This window comes from Phalaenopsis equestris, unplaced genomic scaffold, assembly GCF_001263595.1.
Source record: "Phalaenopsis equestris unplaced genomic scaffold, ASM126359v1 Scaffold000002, whole genome shotgun sequence".
NCBI lineage: Eukaryota > Viridiplantae > Streptophyta > Magnoliopsida > Asparagales > Orchidaceae > Phalaenopsis > Phalaenopsis equestris.
In genome coordinates this window covers 47,273,943-47,295,614 of record NW_018164444.1, presented here as the reverse complement: position 1 = coordinate 47,295,614, position 21,672 = coordinate 47,273,943, and the positions used below count along the sequence as shown (strand labels likewise).

General features: G+C 34.1%; 1 protein-coding gene across 1 annotated transcript; it reads left to right on the top strand.

Annotated features, from left to right (window-relative positions):
* Nucleotides 1–4,813: 4,813 nt before the first annotated feature.
* Nucleotides 4,814–21,574, top strand: LOC110018574 (plant intracellular Ras-group-related LRR protein 6-like). The gene is made up of 5 exons (XM_020715925.1): nt 4,814–5,034; nt 16,256–16,319; nt 16,425–16,561; nt 16,659–16,745; nt 21,478–21,574. The coding sequence occupies exons 1-5, from the start codon at nt 4,970–4,972 to the stop codon at nt 21,572–21,574; spliced, it is 450 nt and encodes a 149-aa protein (XP_020571584.1). The 5' UTR covers nt 4,814–4,969.
* Nucleotides 21,575–21,672: the final 98 nt, after the last annotated feature.

The window sequence follows — 21,672 nt, the reverse complement described above, 5'->3', positions numbered from 1 at the left end:
CGTGTTCGGCTCGTTCGTTAAGCCTAACGAGCCGAACACAAGTTGTTCACGAACAACGAGCCAAATTGACAGCCCTACACCTAAGTATCAATTTTTACATATGACGTCAAAATTTTGGGTGATATAAATTATTTGCATTTTAATCTTCTCCCCCAATTCTATTTTTGCACTTCTTCGCCTAAAATTGTTATCTGTATTTGAATTTAATTTAAAATTAATTTGTTAAAATTTTAAATTGTGATATAATATAAATTCAATATGATTAAATCAAAAATACAATTTTATTTCTTTTTTTCTTATCTCAATTATTAATTTATCAAAATTATTGAGCTATTAGTGAATATAAATTTCATTTGTCATCTCATTTTTTTTGAGTAGATGCATATGCATAAGAAAATATAATAAAGGTTTTATGACATGTATCACACAACTCTTAAAATTTGAGTGTTAAAGTAGTAAAATTTAAATTTGAAAATTGTATTTATAAATATATAAAAATTATCTAATATGTATGTAAATATTCTATACAAGTAATTATATAGCAAATATAGCACTACAAGTTAACAATTATTTTTTTCTTCGGATATTGTTGAATCTGAATATGTCTTGTGAATCACATGTAAGAAATAGAGCGTTAAACAGATGAGAGAGAGAGAGAGAGAGTGTGTGTGTGTGTGTGTTTGTTTGTTTGTGGGTGCGTGGTAACAAATTGATTCATTGATTTATTAATTAACATTTAGTGTAAAAATGACAACCCTATTTATTGGAGAAGATGGTACCGTGTAAAACAACTTGATTGCCCCTGCCTTAACTGGGGTGTTATAGGGTATTTTGGATATTTACATAATGAGTCTATGGCTCGGTTATCTTATTGCTAAGCCAGTTGAGATCAACGGCCTTGGGTTAGCAAGACTCATTCAGTTGACAATGCTAAGTTGGGCTTCTTGATTGGCTTTGATTGATCTTCAGTTGTCTGTACTTCGCTCGATCGGCTTGAGTCAACTGATCGTCTGCTTTGGTCTAGCTATCGATTGTCGACCCCTATATGAGGAGCTATTGTTGCCATGGTGAGACTAAGTTGTCCGACATAGAGTGAATCATCGTAATAAGACATGTAACTCATCTCTTGACAAAAAAAATATGGCTTTTGGGGTGTTCGCGGAGTATATCTTGGGGAGAATCTTTAGCTTCCTTAAGTCTCTAAGGCTCATAAGAGGGGGCAAGTGGCGTTGGAGTGATAGTTGAGTTGATGTCTTCTCTCAACTGAATAAATCTTGGTTTTTGGCTCGGACGACCTTCGTTCACCAAGCTTCACGTCCCACTCAATTGATCTTTAGTTAGTCAATCAAGTCTTTGATTTTCTAGTGACGTAACATTTGGTCTTTCTCGACCTTTTGTCTTCCTTCTATGGGTGACCGCACTTCCACGAATCTTAATCCGTCTGATTTTCTCGAGATTCATTGCTGATACATTTCTGATGTGCCGATATTGTTGCTCAAACTTGCATTTCATCAACAACCACTATGCTATTTGGGTTAAGTTGAACAATTTGTCCAAAATGTTTTAATAAACTTCTTCTTTGTGAAAAAGAAGATGAAATTCAATCCTTTCATCCATTTGATAAACAAAATAATAGTTATTTTATTAAAATTTAAATTGAGGGCATTTAAGTAAATACGACAAGATTCTTATATATCAACATATCTGGCCCCTAAATTTCATTTTTACACAAACGTTCCTCAAATCATTGTAGTTATAAAAAATACTACTGTTCGTGGCTTTTTAAAAAGTGAAATAGACATTTCATAATTTTACTTACACGCCACACATTTCTTATGTATTTACATATCCGGACATGAACTTTTATGTTGAGTTTCATAACACTCCACATAAATTTTATCATTTTTACTAATTTTTAAAAGTCAAATGCATATTTTTATACCTATTAAAACAATTTTTCTAAATATAAATACTAAAATTGAGGTGTTATTTATTTAAATTCAAAAGAATTTTGTGATATGTATTTAAATTTCTTTTTAAACTATCATTAACACACAATTCTAACTTGCTTGCTTTGATCTGCACCCATTTTGAATCAGAGCTTACAATTTTTTTTCTAAACTTAATTTGAAATTTAATTAAATTTTATATTAATTATTAATTTTAAGTTATTAGTTAATATCTTCTTGATGTTACTCTCATGATTAGGAGTGTAAATGAGCCGAACACGAGCGAGCTCAGGCTCAGCTCGTGTTTGGCTCTTTTATATTTCAAGCCCAAAAAGTGTGTTCATATTCGGCTCGTTTGCTTAGAGAGCCGAACACGAGCCATTCACGAACAAAGAATCGTTTTGACTCTTTTAAAAACTCTATTCACATAGTCATAAGATTTTAAGGATTGAGGCATGATTTAAGATTTATTGTTTATATTAAAACATCATTTAAATCTAATTTTAAAAAAAATTATTCTATTTTCTTAATTAATAGTTTTAATTTATTATAAATCTTTGTAGCCTTGTATTTAATTAATTTTTTTAAAAATACTACTCATTGATATATATATATATAAATGAGGAGTAGTATTTCGTGCCAAAACGAGTCGAACACGAACTAACAAATCTTTGATCGTGTTCGGCTCATTAACTTAGTGAATGAGTCAAACACGAGATGTTCACGAACAACAAGCCGTTTTGAGCCCCGCTCATGATAGATATTGTTTTTATGATGGGCATTGAATTAGCTCTTATTTAAAAAATTCATTTGGCTTTTGCTTGGGAAGTTTCGAATGGACATTTGATTTCATTTTCATAAGAGTTTGAATATCTTTTAATAATTAATTAATATTTATAATTTCTTCAACATTATTGATCATCAGTGCATCACTTAATTTTTAATTCATCCAAAATATGATTTTTTTTTTATAAAAAAATTTTAAATTGTTCTCCATCAATTCTCGCCTTCATCAATAATTATATTCAGTAGAATTTAGGGTTTAAATAAGTTGAACTTGAGCGAGCTTTGATACGACATCAACAAAAACTTTCATCTTGCAAAAATCTTGAGGCATGACACGAATCTCGAGATAATTTTTTTGATTAAAATTTTCAAATTTTGATAAAAAGTCATCAGAGTTCTGATTTAAGCAAACTTACAATGAAACTGACCGGCTTCAGGAGACAACCCAATAATATCAAAAGTTAGTTTAACACGAATTAAATCAAGCTCAGATCAATACATTAAACCTCTTTTTGAAGCTTTCTAGACACATTTGGGATGTCAAATTCAACAAGCTTATAGTCGACGTGTAAATGCAAAGAAATTGAATGGTATGTATGTAATTTTTTCTGTTGTAAAATATTCTTATAATATTTTATAAATACTTTTAATAAAAAAATGGAAGTTTCGAACTCTTTATATAATCACTATGGAAGAATCTCTCAATTTAAAAAAAAAATTGTCTAGAGGAGAGAGAGAGAGAGAGAGAGAGAGAGAGAGAGAGAATATGTTTAGAAAGTTAGTGTCTGTTTGGGGCAGCTTATTTGGTACGGTGGCGTTTTGAAAACACACCTGGACTGTTTGAGTAAACCACGTTTTTGACAGCTTATGTGTTTTCAAAATGTTGAAAATAGCGTTTTCACACCGCATCTATCTTATTGCGGTTGTAGCTTTCTGGCTATGGTCTAACTATTCCAAAAAAATAAAAATTTTTAGTAGCTACCGCACCTAGCTTATCGACATATTATTTTTAATCAACTTATCAGCTGATTATTCAATAAGTTGCAGCTGCCCCAAATAGGCCCTTAGTCTACAAGGAAGAGAAAAGGAGAGAAAGTTTAGAAGAAACTTGATTGAGCCCATTTGAATAGAGGATAGTGAGTTGAACTTTACAATGGAGAAACATGTCAAAGCAATAGATTCCATAAAAAAAAATTTAGCATGGCTTTACTCAAAAAGGCCAAGATTAAGGTTGATATTTTTGATTGACGACATGATTTGATTATGCATAGCATATAAAAGTTGAAATGAGTGAGTCTAGTTGTACAACATATCTCTCAGGCATACAACAAAATAAAGTCCTGCCCGCATCTTGAGAAGGGGAATAGAACTGGTGCCAAAGGATCATGGAGAAGAGGGAGCAGATGTCCAATATTCCACACCAACAATCCAACAAATGCTCCCTGCTCATGCAAACACCGACTACTGTTGACCAACACTCGCCGGTCAACTCCGACCACCATCATCCTCCACCAGCTCCTTGCAAAATCACAACGTGCGTTGCGACATCTTAGCATAAATTGCATTACAACGAAACACTTTACAGAGTTGCACGCTATCCTGAATTCGATTCAAATATCAACAAAACTCAAAGACGAGATGCTGAAGTTTCATCAATTGTTACCAATTAAAATCATCTCCAACCACTGTGCAACAAACAATTATATCTAAAGAAATGTGAAGTCCTCTCCCACCCGTAGGACAAAGACCAAGAAGTGCAATCATTAATTTAGTCAGACCGTGTTGTTTTCTCCTTTTTTGATTTTTCACGTAAAAACCTCTTATGTGTCTGCTGTTAGTTTTTTTATGTGAAAATGTTTCGGATTCTCAAACAAGACTAACGCGATATTTCATTATTCCACCATTGCGACTTCTCTAGCACGCTTCAACTTTTATTTACTTTTCAAAAATAAAATATACATTTGCATGCCTACATTTATTGTCAAAATGTTACGAGTATAAATATAAAAATTTAGTCCTTACACATGTTGTAACATTGTAACTACATAAGAATTGCAGGTAATGTGTGCAAATTTCGCTTGATTAAATAACCCCGCATGTTTAACCATGATATACAACGGCAATAAAATGCCGCCCAATTGGGAGCAAAACGCCCCTTCATCGCCGTCGGGCGGCGCAGAAACGCAAGGTTACGACGGCTAACTGCAGGGAGCAGAACAGAGATCGAAACAGCCATGGATCGTCTTTTCAAACAAGCAAGATCATCCGGATCTCTCAATCTGTCTAATCGCTCACTGAGGTTCACTCTTCTTTCCCTTTTCCATATGGATCCATGTAGATCGCCGTCTCGAAGATGTTCTCATTCTAATATTCTAATTGCTGATAAGTTAGGGGGAGTTTGTGGCTTGATTGTTCTTTTGTCTGGGACTGTTTTTTGGTTATTTATTTCATGCGATTAAGACTTTTCGATCCGAATGCTGTCAACGAGAACGATGCAATTTACTGGAAGAGCTGGTAGGATAGTTCTTTGAAATTTTCTTGGCTTTTGAGATTCGCGATCCGATGTTGAAGGATGGTGATTCTCACCTGAGATATTTCAATGTCAAACCAAGTTCTTCTGTTGTATAAATTGTCGAACATTCCCGGTTACTGTTCTTTCAGAGAGTAGATAAGAAAAATCCAAAAGAATTCCTTAATATCACACAGTCATGGCATTTCTGGCGTTCACTAGTTATGCATACATTGAATGTTGACTTAAAGTAATAAAATTGAACGCGAGAAATGTTTGATTAAAGCTTACATAACTAGCACAACAAGATATAGCTCCGGTGTCAAGTATTGCTTTCAACTTGAAACGCTCCACACCTGGAACTTCAAATGTAATTATTAAATTAAACAATTTATTGATGATCCTTTTGGGAGACCTCTGTGCTTGTTCCTTCAAGGCTTCAGAGAACATTTTTGCCCCATGCTCATCAATTTGTTCAGGATCATTTTCTTCATCGTCCTCAAACGTAACGACCTTTTTACCCTCGTCTCTTAGGGTAAGTTCTTGCATATCTTCAACTAACTGCTTCTCCATCTCTTGCTGAAGCTGCTCCTTCAGTCTTCTCTTTTCTTCAAGCAGGTTCTCCGTGTATTTTACCAATTCATGGATTAAGTTGTCCTTAGATTGAAACTGAAGTAGGGATAACTCTTTCTAAACAATTATTGCTAAGTGGAACTTAGCACAAGATGCAATGTACTCTCATATTTGGATTTGTAATGATATAGCAATAAATACACCGAGAGTTTTATGAGTTTGTTGTGCTCCCATTGATGCGAGCACTTCTCTTGATCATCCTTTAATTTGATTAGGCACCTCCATCCGTAGTCCTCCTTCATCATTAGCCCAAATTCCTCAATTGGGCAGTTTTCCAAGGCATTGCGGAATGTGTGAGGGTATTCACTCCTCCCTCGGAGATCGAACAGATTGCGTCAAATGACTCTTCATCGAGATATACAGAGAGAACATCATAGTCATCCGGAAGTTCCAAATTATTTAATATGGCTGCTCGAGCCATATTGCCCTTTTTGCTCTTACATTCCTTGGCGAAGTGACATTCATCGTCACAGATGTAACACCGACACTTAGCAAACTTCGGTTTGTTTTTATTCTTGATGACCCGCAGATGTGAATCATGCGACTTTCCCTTGTAGTTCTTTGATTTGTGCAAGCCGTATTTCTTGTGCTGGTTATATAATCCAGGCACAAGTATTTTCTTGCACATAGAGAGATCCTTGATCCCTCTTTATACCGCGGCTCTCTTACACAATTCTGCAAGGTATTGATAGGTAAACCGAATCCTTGGCATTACCCCAACTCTATTTTCTGGGTACTTCTTCTTGAATGCCTCCTCTATTTCATTGCCAATAATCGGGGGCATCTTTCGGAAAAACTTGTCAGATAACTCTGGACTGATGTACATTCGTTCAGACTTTGCGGCTAATACTTTATAATCATTCATATAATCAAACATGTTCTTTATTTCAGAACATGTTAGCCGCTCCAGATCCAAGGAGGCTCGATTATGTTCATCAGTTGAGCCTTGATAAGGGTTTTCAAGTAAAATCGCCCTTCTGATGGCTGAAAGTACGTTCTGTGGATCATCAACGATGTTGATCAACGCTTCATACTTATCTTCAAATCTCTTCCTCCATTAGATTCAAATTTTCTTTTCGACTTCCCCTAACAAATTATCGATAAACAATACCTTTAATTTATTATCCGCAAATTGTTTATCGTTTACTAGGTTCAGAGTAATTGATTCCCATCTGGAAATTACATCATCATAGAGGGAAAAGTCATCTGATAGAACAAGTATTACACCTTGTGCATTTTGTGCGGACGACAGCGCCCACATGTTCTGCTGATATGAACGTTTAAAATCTGAGGCTCGTGACCTCAGGTTTTGGAAGCTATTGGAAGAGGAAGAAGAGTCTATGCTCCAGAAATTGCAGGTGGATACATAACCGGACCCATAATCGGTGCATTAGGAGGTAAATAGGAAGAGGAAACAGACGCGTAAGCATTGTCTGCTTTGACAGCCATTTTCCTGAGAAGTAGATAGTTTAACTCTGCAAGTTGGTCTTTAATGTTTGGGTAGACCATCTCTGGTTCAGAGATAGATATAGGAATAGGGAAATGTTCAGACTATAATGGTGAAGTTATATCAACAGGGGTAGACTCAAATATTTTTGGTGGTGGTTGAAGAGAAGGGTAAGGAAGATCTGTTTCAAAATTTTTAAAATTGGCGGCATCATCTACATCATCTCCATCAACTTCCGCGAATGAACTTTGTTCATTATTTAAATTATTCATGTACAAGAACACTGAGAACGAATCTTCATCGCCATCATCTCCTTGCTCACTTGGAGATGCATCCCAGATTGGTTCTTCAACTCTCCATATCGTTGTACAATCGTCCGCATCATCATTTTGCTCTTGGCCCCATATTGGTCCATCATGGTACGCCATATATGCAGTTTCTTTCTCAGAACCTTCGATGTCCTCAGAGGAATACTGTGGTACAGGTGGTGGCGCAACAACAATATAATTCGAGAAAGACAAACGAATTGTACCGTCAATTCTTTGACAAGTAAGTAATTGACACGAAATTTGAACTCCAGTATTATCTGAGGGCTTCAGGTTCCAATCAAGCCCCTGTAATTGCTGAATAGAGTGTTTCTGCCCTGGAATAGCAACAATTCCATGGGTAGCAAGATAGTCCGCAATCCCGTTGACATTATATTTAAATCCTGCATGACTAGTATTGGTGAGCCTAGAGACTAAAGCGCGAGTAATCAGGAGATTTGATTCTTCTCCTTGCCAGTCCTTGTAACCATGCGTTAAGACAACCAGCTCGATGTGATTTAAGAAATCATGTTTAGACAACATGTCTGGTGTTATATACACGAGCTGAGTTTCCTTGGAATGATCTACTTCAATTGTTCCAATTATAGAGACGCCAAAACGCCATCTTGTATCACGTAGAACAATCAAAGCAATAGTCCCTACATCCCTCCTATGCAGAGTATGTATTCTTATCATTATCAGTCCGAGGTGGATGTGTTGCATCCCTTCCTAGACCAGCCTCTGATAAGATTATTGCCTAATAAACGACAAGTTGATCTGCATATCCTCTGTAACGAGTATGCGCTCTTCTAAATAGTGCAGATAAACTCGATGCCTTGTAGAAGACCATCCGTCTCATACAGAGTCTCAGCAGGTACTAAATTCGCACGTTTTTTTTGCGAGATCTGAAGTTGTTGCTCTGGATCAAACTGACTTTCCGGAGTTCTTGTATAAGATCTTCGCCGTGGAAGTCGTCTTTGAATCTCATATGCAATACTTGATCTCATACGGTAATCACGTATTTGGTCATTCAGATTTGAAGTGGAAGTAAAAGTAGAGTTAAAATTTCGTACAGTGGGAGTGGGAAGGAGAGTGGTAGTGATACGAAAAAAGGGGTTTTTGGATGTCGAGGCCATTATAATCAAAGATCAAATATACTTTTGTTTTTCCTTTAAAAATATTGTTTTAGGGTTCTGAAAAACAAAAAGTTGGCCTTTAGATTTAGTAGGTTTCACCGGTTTAGATGATTCACCTAGGGAGAGAGATTCAAGTTGTTTTTGTAATGCAGATATAAAATTTTCAACAGACTTATCTCTTTTGTGTTCTTTCTGTTGGATCTGCCTCAACTTATCTTCGATGTTGATAAGTCGATCAGAAACTTTAAGAAGAAGTTGAAGAAGAGTATTATTCTGCTTTATAATAGCAGATAGAGCAATAGCGTCAGAAGGATTCACAAAACCTAACGCTGGAGGTTCTAAAGAATCGGTAGCAGAAAGAGCTAACTTATAATCGGTAGAAGCTGAAAAATTTTTTCAATCATTCATAAATAATAGAGCATAAGCTGGGAATAAATATTGAAGAAATCAAAAATTAGGAACTAATACTCTGAGTTCTCCATTCAGAAAATTAATAAGTTGTCTCGCTTGACTTGTCAATGCCTTGAACTATCATCCTTATATATCTTAACCTTATGATTTATCATACAGATTTACGAATTTTAAAGAAATCTCGACAAATCTGAATTTCAGATGTAAAATAAATTTATAAACTCTTAAGATAAGTTTCTGAACACACTTAGCATATCCTTTTCGACTGTACAATTCCTCAGTGCTCCTACTCTTATTGGAGATCTCGTCGAGGCACTCGGGTCTACTAACTGATCATGCTAAGCAACAACCTCTTATCTCAAAAGATCATAAAAAATAAATTACACGATGAAAACAAATCTATTGAAATTAGCTTCAAAAACTTAAATCAAATAATCAAAATCATAGATCAAAACATATAAAAGATAGCTAAATAACATGAGAGAACTCGACAAATCAACTTATTAAAGTTTCTACTCGGATCTCTTAGAATACTATGAAGGTTTTACCCCAACATAGCTTTGATACGAAAAATGGGCGGAAACAGGGAATCGCCGGCTTTGGGGTCACTATCTGATTTATCTAGATAGTGGATTTTTAAAGAACTTAATGTTTCCATGCAAGTATGGATTTCTGCATCGATTGTTGATTTAATCGTTGTGAATTTATCACTAGCATAGACACATACTTTCTCAGAAGATCGATGATCACTCTTTGTCATTTTCCATTTGCACACTCCTATCCTTCCATACAACCTTCCGTTTCAAGAACAATATAGGCGTTCAGAGGAGGAATTTCTAAGTCAGGAAGTTTCTGAACTAAATCTTTTATTTTGCGGATAAGCTCCCAATCATGATTTTTTAATCTTTTGTCTCCATGGGAAGACATTTTCTGATACAAGGGTCTAAGAAGAACTCCTAGGTTCGGAATGTAGCTGCGAGCATATTTAAGAATTCCGAGTCAGGATCTCATATCCTGTTTCTCTTTCAACTTCTCATTAGGAAAATCTGTTATTTTTCTAATTATATGTGGTTGGAGCTTGATCTTCTTTTTCAATAAAATCATTGATCTTAATTGAGAGTCTTCTTAAGTGACCCCGATCATTTAAGATGTAATTAAATATAGGGGCTTGCCTCTATAGGGAATTTGGAACCCAGGTAAAATAAACCCTATCTAATCTTTATATTAGGTAGGAGAACTTGTTGACCTCATATAAAATATTTCGCAGACCAAACGGATGCCACAAATTCTTTAGTTTAGGTGGTTGAACCTACTACAAATGATATTTTTATTCTTCGGGATAAGTGTATTACTTGTGGTATCGTGCTTAGTCATCCAAACTATCCAAAATGTGAGGCTCGTTTGGTCTCATCTATTTTTAAATTAAAATGTTACTTTCAAAAATCATATTTACATCAAAACTATTTTCATATTTTACAAAAATCATTTCTTTCTTTTCAAAAAAATTAAAACGGCAGTAGAAGTTTTTGGCGGCAGGAGACTCTAGGATTTGTTTTAAGGCTCTGATACCATGTTGAAATTTAAAATAATGTGAAATTATTTTGTTGATATGAAAAATGGGTAAAAATACCCTTAAATAAATCCTACATTAGAAAAGACGAGAAAGAAAATTACATGAAAGAAAAAATATAACACTTATTTCTCCAATTAATTAATTTATAATAATTCTTTGAAATAAAGGAAACAACAAAATAGGAAAAGAAATAAATCCAAGTCAACGAAATAAATCCAATCCAAGAAATATAAATCTAATCCTCTTAGCTTTTAAGAAGAACTAATTATTTTCTAATATAACTTCTAACACAAACAAACTTCACAATCAACAATCTCTCACTTGGAGATCAATTGCACCTCAACGCTTCTCTTTCAGATTTTCACCTTTATCTGTACCATCTTCATACTTTTGTATCACAGTGTGGCTTACCTTCAATCTCAACTTTCCAACACTTTAACTGAAGCCAAACATTGCTTTGATTTCTCAATCTTCATTACTTTAGTCAACATATTTACAAGATTCTGAGCTATGTATATCTTCTCAAAGAATAACTGTCTATCTTCTAAGAATTTACGAGTAAAGTGGTACCTCAGCTGAATATACTTTGTCAATACTTGAAAAACAACATTATTAGTAGATGAATAATACATACGGTCAATATGAAGCTTTCCAATCTGTCGCTCCTTGCCCAATTCTTCCATAAAGCTCTACAACGAAATCATGTTCTTGCCAGCCTTAGTGATAACAATGTATTCGGCTTCTGTAGTTGAAAGTGCAACAATCTTTTACAACTTAGAAACCCAACTCACTGTTGTGTTCCCCAAAGTGAAGATACACACTGTTGTACTTCTTCTATCATCTATATCCTCTGTCAGATCAAAATCCACATAATCTTGTAGATCAATTTTTGCACTTCCAAAGCAAAGTGTCTCGTTGATTGTTCCCCTCAAATATCTGAGAATCAGAATCCCCTTCACCGCTCTCTAATGATGCTTGCCTGGATTGCCCATATACTTGCTGACCACTCCCATATACTTGTAGATCAATCTTTGCACTTCCAAAGCAAAGTGTCCCGTTGATTGTTCCCCTCAAATATCTGAGAATCAAAATCCCCTTCACCGCTCTCCAATGATGCTTTCCTGGATTGCCCATATCACTCCCGCAACATGCACAATTTTGTTCTTGTATATATCATAATATATGTCAGAATTCAAACCATTAAAGCATTTGAAATTCTCCATCCGCGCTTGTTTGCTTTAGACTTAGGTGATAGATTGTTAGATAGCTTGAAAGTACCACTTAAAGGGCTACAAACAAATTTTGTCTCTTATGTTGAATCTGTGTAGGATATTCTCAACATATTTTGCTTGAGGCAACTTCAGTGTACCTATTTACTTGTCTCTGCTAATTCTCATCCCAATGATCTTCTTGGTTGAACCTAAACCGGTTATCTTCTCATCCTAATTTTCTTCATATCTACTTATGTTATCAATATGCCATTCATATACAAAAGAAACAATATGAAATAATTACCAAAATTTTTTATGAAATAACAATGGTCCGTGACAGTTCATATACCCACTGTTTAATATGAATTCGTTAAACCTCCTACACTAATGTATCGGGGTTTGCTTCAAGCCATAGAGACTCTTTTTCAATTTATAGACCCAATCTTCTTTCCCTGGAACCTTATAACCCTGTGGTTGCATCATATATACTTTCTCTTCTAAATCTTCATGCAAGAATTCTATCCTTACATCTATCAGCTCTAGATTTTTATTTTTCTTTGCTACTAAGCTCAACATATCTCTGACAATTGTCGTCTTCACCATAGGAGAAAAGATCTTAGTATAGTCTACTCTTTATTTTTGTTGAAACCTTTTTATAAAAAGTCTCACTTTATAACATATGCATCCATCTGACTTTTTTTTCATCCTATAGACCCACTTGCTGTGTAGTGCTCTTTTACCATATGATAATACTGACAAATCTCATATCCAATTTGACCTTCATCACAACATCTCGTCATCTATGACAAATTCCATCTTTTTTGAATCTTTTGCTTTAGTGGTTTATTTATAGCACTCTGATTCAACAACGCCACTTAGCAACAAATATTATAAAGAAAGAGAATATCTCTGTATCGACACATGATTGCTGGATCTTTGAACTTTAGTGACAGGTGACTAGAGAACCTTCTGTGCTTCATCTAATTGAAGACTTCTATTTTTTTTCATCATCCGGATCACTAGTATCTTCTGTCTCAGCATAATTGAACTCTCCAGAGGTAACTAACTGACAATCCTGAGTTATGTTGTTCTCTTTTTAGATCTCCATTTCATTGAAAGTAGCATCCTCAGTCTGGATTAACTTCAAATTCTGATGCTCCCAGAATTTGTACCCAAATTCATTTGAGCCACATACCAAATGAAAATGCAATTGATAGATTTTGAATCAAGTTTACTTATGAACCTTCAATCAACATGAATATATGCATGTGAAATAGACTTACTTATTTGTCACCCCAGGCTTGTACTGGTAAGCCTTCATTTAAATGTACCGACATACCACGATTGATCAGATAACCGACATTGTTCACTGCTTCTGCCCAGAATTATCTTGGCACACATGCATGTAATCTCATACTAATGACACATTCTGTGATGATTTTATTCATGTGCTTAGTCACACTATTCTGCTATGATTTTCTTGGAACAATGAACTCATGTCTGATTGCTTCTGATACATAATAATTCTCGAACCTCTAATCATGATACTTGTCACCATTAATTGATTTGAGATCCTTTAGCCTTAAATTTGTTTCAGTCTCTACCATAACCTTCCACTTTTTAAACACCTCAAATACATTAAATTTATGTTTTATGAAGTAAACTCATATCTTTTTTTCTGTGATCATCTATGAAAATGACAAAATAGTAGGAATCTTCAATGGACTCAATTGAAGTTGGACCCGGTACCTTAATATGCATTAACTCCAGTTTTTTTGAGTTACTATTGATCTACTTTTGAAGAAAGAAACTTTTTGCTTGCTATATACACAATCTTCACAGAAATCTAAATTTACAGATTTAAAATCCTGATTCTTTGAAAGTGAGAACTTCATACCTGTCTTACTCATATGACTAAGCCCACAGTGTCAAAGACTTGCATCAATTTTGGTTTCAGCCACCTCACTCTATTTTGTGATCTCATTAATCAGGTAAAGAATGCCTTCAATATTGTCTCATGCCATCACCATTGCCCCTTGGTCACCTTCCATGAATTATTTATGAAAATAGTCACGAATCCTGACTTTGTCTGTCTGCTTATTGAGATTAGATTTCTCTTCAGACTTTTACCTTGTCTAACCTCATTGAGTTTCCAGACTGTTGCATTTGAAAATTTGATATCAACATTACTCTTTCCTACGATATTGCAGACCTTCTTATCTCCTAACTAAACTCTCCATAAATCACTCTGTGTGTAGTTTTTAAACACCTCTTTGTTGGGGCATGCATGAAAATAAACACCCGTATTTACTATTCAAGATTTAGTACTGAAGAGGGATAAACCAGAGAGTCATCTTGGATTTTGTTTGTGGAGATATTTGTAGAGAGATTTATTTCTTGGCTTCCACCACCAACCTTTCTTGGAGTTTTACAGTCATTGAAATGACATTTCTTCTCGCAATTCCAACCTTCACCTTTTTTACTTTATTTTCCTAACTTGGATTTTCCTCTTTTGGGTTTGAATCTATTCTTACCTATATTATTGTTAAGATTTCTTCCTCTGTTCTTAACATTTAACCAGGAACTTGAAATTCATCGCTCGCTTCCTCCTTGCGAACTCATTCATTCTGCATTTACCCCATTGAAATTCAACTTCATATTATCTGAAGAGTTACTGCCGTGACCAATCCATCCCAGCTGTTCGACAATGAAGATAGAACTAACAGTGCCCTGTACCCTTCATCAAACTCAATGCCCATAGAACCAACTGGTTTGTCACTGTGTTGAAATCATTCAAGTGTTTTGCCATCAAACTACTTTCCATTATCTTCATGTTGAATAATCTTTTCATTTGAAGAACCTTATTTGAGGGTGAGGGTTTCTTATACGTCATTGTCAATGCTACCACAAGATCTATCGTAGTTTTCTCTTTTACTATGTTGACAATAACAAACTTGAAATTGAAAGATGAATCAAACCTAGGGCTATTTGATCAAACACTTCCCCTCTTTCGAGAATTATAAGTTCAGACTTTTTGGTGATTCTTTTTAGTGACATATACATTTTTTTTGATACAATAAATACCATTGCATTTTCTAGAATGCAAAATTCGATCAATTGAACTTCTCGACATTGTATTTTGTTTCGTCAGCCATTGCTTCCACTCGAATTACAGATATTTATAAAAAAAATCTCGCTTTGGTACCATTTGTTGGGATGTAAGCTTGGCAATTGATCGATTCACAATCAAAACTAAACTGCGGATATATACATCAATCTGAGAGATCAAAAACAATAAATTGAGCGTAAGTGCACAACAAGGAAATTCAGAAAAAACACACAATGATTTAACGTGAAAAAAATCCGAGAAAGGGAAAAAACCACAGAGCCACACTGTACAAAAAAATCCACTATGAAAGAAAAATAATCCATTATTACACCACTCAGATTCACTCTCTACACTACTAAAACTTACAACAATTTACACCTCTTCTCTTGATCTCACTAGAGCAAGCACTTTCCGAAGTCCGCCCTCTTGACATAGACGCCGCTCCGCACTTGTTATGAACCATCGAGAATACACTGCGAGAGAGTATTAATCTTTGTGAAACAAGGCTTAAATCCTAACAAAATACAAACTGTTTTTGGTGTCGTAGTGCTGCTTCCGGGTGTTGCAGATTGAATTCATAAATATGGGTGTTGAAACACTCCGAAATGGGCGCCTGGGCGCTGCCCTCTCTGAGGTGTAGGTGGCTCAGGGGCGGGCGCCTGTCTAGCGCTTGGGCACCTGCGCCCTTTGGGCATCCGGGCTCTCCCTCAGGCGCTGGTGCTGCTGCTGCTGGCTTCCTGTAGGCTGTGATGGCTATGCAAACATGCTCCACGCTCTACAGAAATTAGGAAGGAGGTGGACTTTGATAGAGAGAAATCAAATGATAAGACTAAATTCCAAACTGTGAGCCTTGTACTGTCTTATTATCTACTCGAACCTTTACTGCCTTTACAGAAACACAAATTTATGCAGCCAAACATAACACAATTTATTTTTAGTACTTTTATCAACATTTTTTATCTGATCCTATGGCTTTACGCAAGCGAAACATTTGATTTGTCTTTCTATGTTTACTTTCATTCGTTTGCCTCTCAAGTAGTTAGCAAATTGTCAATATATAGTCATTACATGCGAAGTTGCAGATAACAAAATTTATAATATTGGACTCTCAGACATTTCATTTTGTAAGAAACATTAATGTATTTATGTAATGTAATTCTTATTCTTTTTTATTTTATTATTACAGGGAAGTTCCTAATGAAGTTTACAAAAATTTGGAAGCAGCTGGAGAGGATGAAAAGTGGTGGGAGGTGTGCTATCCTCTAATTCTTTCAAGTTTCATCATATACAAAATCTCTTAGAAACCCTCTATTTGCCTCTCTGTCACCAAACTTATGCTATTTAAGTATTTTCAGGGCGTGGCGTTACAAAAGCTTATCTTGGCTCATAACGAGATAGAAGTACTGAGGGAAGATGTAAGAAACTTAACAATGTTATCCATCTTGAACATTAGTCACAACAATTTAGCTCGCCTTCCTGCAGCCATAGGAGAGTAAGCTCATCTTTCAAATTGAATAATTAAAGAAAGTGAAATATTGTTTGACATTATTTTTTTTATCTTACCTAATTAAATCGTTTTTATTCATCAGGCTTTCTTTACTAAAATCATTGGACGTGTCATTCAACTCGCTAACCAGTATTCCTGAAGATATTGGCTCTTTAACTTCGTTAATCAAGTATGACATTTTTATATGCTCCAATGGCATGAAATTATTTATGAATTTTTCAAATAGATTAGTTATGAAATGTTTGTTAGAAGTGTTCAGGAAACTTTGAAATTGAGTTAAATTTATTTGCATGGACTGCTTGACAGTTGCTTTAATCATATCCTCCCAAATTCTAAGCTATGCGTGATTGTCTTATTATCTCATTGGCTGGAGGTTCTTCCTCTAATTCAGAAGGCGAATGTTTGAAGTTATATGATTACAATTTTTTTGCTCATACAGTTATATGTATGTATGCACACACACACAAGCGCGCGCCTATACCCCTACATTTTAAGACTATCATATTAATTTTGTTCTAGATGGCAAAGAAAATGTTTTGTTTTCAACCGTTATGTGTTATGTCATACATGTCATGAGAGCTTCACTTGCAATTGCTTACCTGGAGGAGAACAATGATCATACAATTCTTTGTATTGCTTAGAACTTATAGATACCATTTTAATTATATAAATAACGAGGATGATAGTGTAATTTTCTATAGCCTTCTTCTCTTCTAATTCTGAACTGCCAGTGGGTGGCTGGAATTCGGGATTTTTTTTTGTGATCAAAGTGAATTGAGGACTGCTAGATTGAACGCCTCTTTCAAAGATTAGAGCTTCTCTGTGTGATCGAGTTGTGTGTGACCGAAGAGCAATGAGGGTTTCCTTTCACTTGTGACTTGCTTTGAGGATGCAAAGAGATTTTTGTATTTGGTCTTAGAGATTTGTTCAGCGATATTTTCTCCTTCTCTTTGACTCTTAGAAAGGTTGCTCGAAGTTTGGTGAGATTTTTTCCATCATGAGTTTCATAAGATGAGATTTTGTGCTTTAATTTATGCATTTGTTCTCTTTTGATGCAGTTCATTTTTGATCCGACCATTGTTAATCAAAGTTTTCTTGTCCCTGTTTAAACTTTTATTTTTGTATCACATTTGCGTGTGTGATTCTAATTTTGCTTCTCCTATTTTAGTTCGATTGCACTCTTTGGTGCTTTCAAAGAGATATAATATAGGCATTTGTTATTTCTGTCATGATAGGCCCTAAATCCAAGTAGGAGCAGGATAGAGTCAAAGGATGGTCAATATATAACTAAGAGTGGAATTGGTCGATTATCCTATGCGGCCAAATTGAGAAATGACAAATATGATACATGAGAAGGATGAGATCATTAGCATAGAAGGTTGAGGAAGTTATTTCATGGAGAAGTGATGTTGAACTAAAAACCTTGATTGAATAGGACTCTAAATTGCAACGACTCCATCATGCTGACAAACCAAAAAACCAAGGATGGACAAAGACATTTAGTTTCTTCTTCCTCTTACTAACACGAAGGACTCGACATAGCCCAACTATCTTTGGGATTGTTTGAATGGGGGTTGCCAAGCTGGCAAGATAATGTTGCTCTGCCATCGACCTCAAATGCCTATTTACTCTTTGAGGACATACAATAGTGTGATGCCTCAATCAAATTACACAATACGAACATTGCTTATTTTCACCAATTATTGTATTATTTAAAAGTCTAATGGGTAGTAAGCATTTATATATTGTAAAAGTTTTAATATGTAGATCAAAATTTAATTTGATCCTTATTTAAAACCATTGTTTTGAATTTGTTTCAAAGAAATATTTGTTAGTTGTACTTGTATTTGCATGCCACGTGTCTCAGCCAAGTATTACATTTGTACATTCAAAATTTAAACTTAACATTTATCAAAACATATAAAAATTTGAAATGATTTTTTTTCCTAAAATTTATTAATGATGATTACAAACATGAAATTAGTACCATAAGGCGAGTTTGGGATGCTAAATCTTTGCTTTTTTGGTCAGTACTGCTGTGATACATTTGATTCAACTATAGGCCAAGTTATATAAAGGATGAAAACTATCTAAATGGTGCACTAATGAATTTGACTTTAGGTGACTTAAAATCTATTTACTGTTAAGTAGAGCTGCCAAAATGTTTGACTTTTGGAAACAACTTGTGTTTGGCTAGCATAATAGCTCATGTTTGTTCAGCAAATATGTGAGCCAAACAGGAACAGTTTTTTTAGTTCAATTTAAAATGAGGCGAACACGAAAAAACAATTGTTCGACCTTATTTAGTTTGTTTTGACTCGAATTAATTAAATGTTTAAATTAATATTGATATTATGACTTTTTTATATTAAAATTTTATGTTATATTTAAAAAAATGTTAAATTTTATTATTATTTAAATAATTCGAGCTAATTTTGAGTCATACACGAGCTAAAATAAGCAAATAAATTTGAAACGAGCTAAACACAAACATGCTATTCACGAGCATTTCGAACATGAACATATTTCGAGACAAAAACAAAATTTAAATGAGCTGAACACATACAAACACTTGGCTCGTATACACCCCTATCATTTTCTTGGCTTGGAGTACTTGTTATCAGGTCATTTTAATATGGGCGCCAGAGTCCTACTTATCTAGCACTTTAACTTCACGTCTAAATTAGTTGCCATTCAGTTTTGGATCAACCCATTCATATATGACAATGTTTGCACGTTAATGACACGGATTGACTTACGTTAAGTGGCTGCTTCTTTGCATTAGAATGTGGAGCTACCCTAGATCTTTCATTATAAGGAATCATTATCCCAGAGGATTGGTCACACAATTCATCTGGATTTGTTTCTAAGAGAGAGAAAAGTTGTTTAATTCTGCAATTTAGAATGGAATTATGAGTTTTTGTATCTGCTTTGATTTCCTGCATTGCTCTGTTTGTTCATAGTTTGTCACAACCTTGACAAATGACTTTTCCCATTCTCTAAATTCATATGATGCATGAAGTTTATTGTCAAGAGCTGAGAGGTCTAAAGCTTTTGGTTTATTTGCTTTGTTGAGCTAAGCCGCCTCAAGTACGAAACCTGGTTACAAATTAGGGTATTTTATAAAAAAATTAAAATTAATCGTAAGATAGGAGGCTCAAGAATATCTCGTAAATAGAACTAATTGGGAATTTACATACATCCCATTAAATTTCTGTATATTTACATGTCAAGCATCTAAATATTTATATTTACTTGAATGATAAGAACACCTATGAAAGAAAATGTGTATTTCTCTTTATGTAAGCTGATGTAGTAGTATTCTTGATGTAATTAAGAGATTATGTTGTTATAGAAGTAAATATAAAGATTTTGGTGTTATATACATATATATATGTACATGAGAATTCTGCAAAATGTCCGCAGATCTTCGAAACTAATTTGTAAGTGGCCATTCAAATTTCTTGAGTTGGTAATTGAAATTTTTTAAGAGTGGTTTAGTTGTTGAATTTTTATTATAGTCAATTGTTTGGTTATTGAACTGTTTGCAACTAATTTTTAATTTCTTAAATCTTGTCCCTTGAAATATATTCAGTTTATTGATTGACATGCAATGTCATTCTATGAACATAATGGATCATAAATTTCACACTCTCAATATTTTTATTCAGTGGTACTCCATAAAGTATTGTTATCGATATGGACATGAAATAATAATACAAAAGTACCTTTCACTCCATTAGCACTAGAAAATACAAATTAAATATCTATTGCCAATATTTTCAATAAAATAACATTACAAAAAGAAGTATATTATCAGATGTACCACAAAAAAATAAATAAATACATAAATAAAAGATCAACACGGAAAAAATTATATTTGCTTAATCATAATTTTTTTTTTAAATTACATCAAGTCAACTTTGCTTTAATATTAGGATTAATCATTAGACATGATTTTAGGCTTTTAGCAATTGAATTGTTAACAGAAAATATCAGAAAAACTTTGAAGTATCTGATCTTTAAGATGCCCATATAAATGTGAAGCTATTGATTTGTCACCAATTGAATATAAAACTTGACATCGGAACTCCCATTGCCTGTCCATCATATGCTCAAATTTTTACTAAACAGAAATAATTTTCGTATCTTATCCATGTTGATGCACACCCCAACTTATTTTTGAATAAAAACCATCAAATGATGTTAATTTGTTAGACAATTGTCGAGGTGGGTTGGTGGAGTATGCGTTTGAAAGGGGTCTTACTCAAACAGGAAAGATTTTCTGTAGTGTTCATGCTTCATAATACCGTTAAATTATCCTGATGACAAGCTGAAAGTTAACGAAGAAATTTTAAGTTTTACTTTGATTGTTTTTTTTTTTCAAATGAATGACATTTTTTTCTGATAAATTATGCTCTCAAAAAATATAATTTGGCCATCAATATTTATTCATTTTGTTTTATTTTTTGCATGGAACGTGCCAGATTTAATTCATGCATTTCAGTTGGAAGTATAAGATTGTATCTTTAATTGATGAAGTACAATAAATTAGGTTTAGATTATTAAATATTTTTTACAATTTATTGGGATTTTTGGATTTATTTTGCTTTGTTTGAATTAAAATTGGGATTAATTATTGTATTTCAAATTCAAACCCTAATATATCCAGATGGGTTTATTTTATTCAAAACAAATTTAATAAATCAAGAATTCGTAATAAATCGGAAATAAATCTCAATATATAATAAAAATATCTAAATTTAATTTCTTGTGTTGCAGCAATTGTAGTATACTAGTATGAGAAAACTTTTTATGACAACTTAATATGCTATTATAGGATGTCAAAATTTAAGCATTGTGACGACTTACAGACTTCATATTGAATTGTTTGCCTGCAGGCTTGATTGCTCCAATAATCTTCTGAATGGACTACCTCATAGCCTTGGCGGTTGCATTGATTTAGTGGAACTCAAGGTAACACATCACTGGAAATAAAAAAAATTCTTCTTCATCTCTCCTGTCATAGAATTCTAATGGAAAGGATCTTAAAGCAATAACTTGAGAAGTATATTCTTGTTTTAAAAGTTAAAATG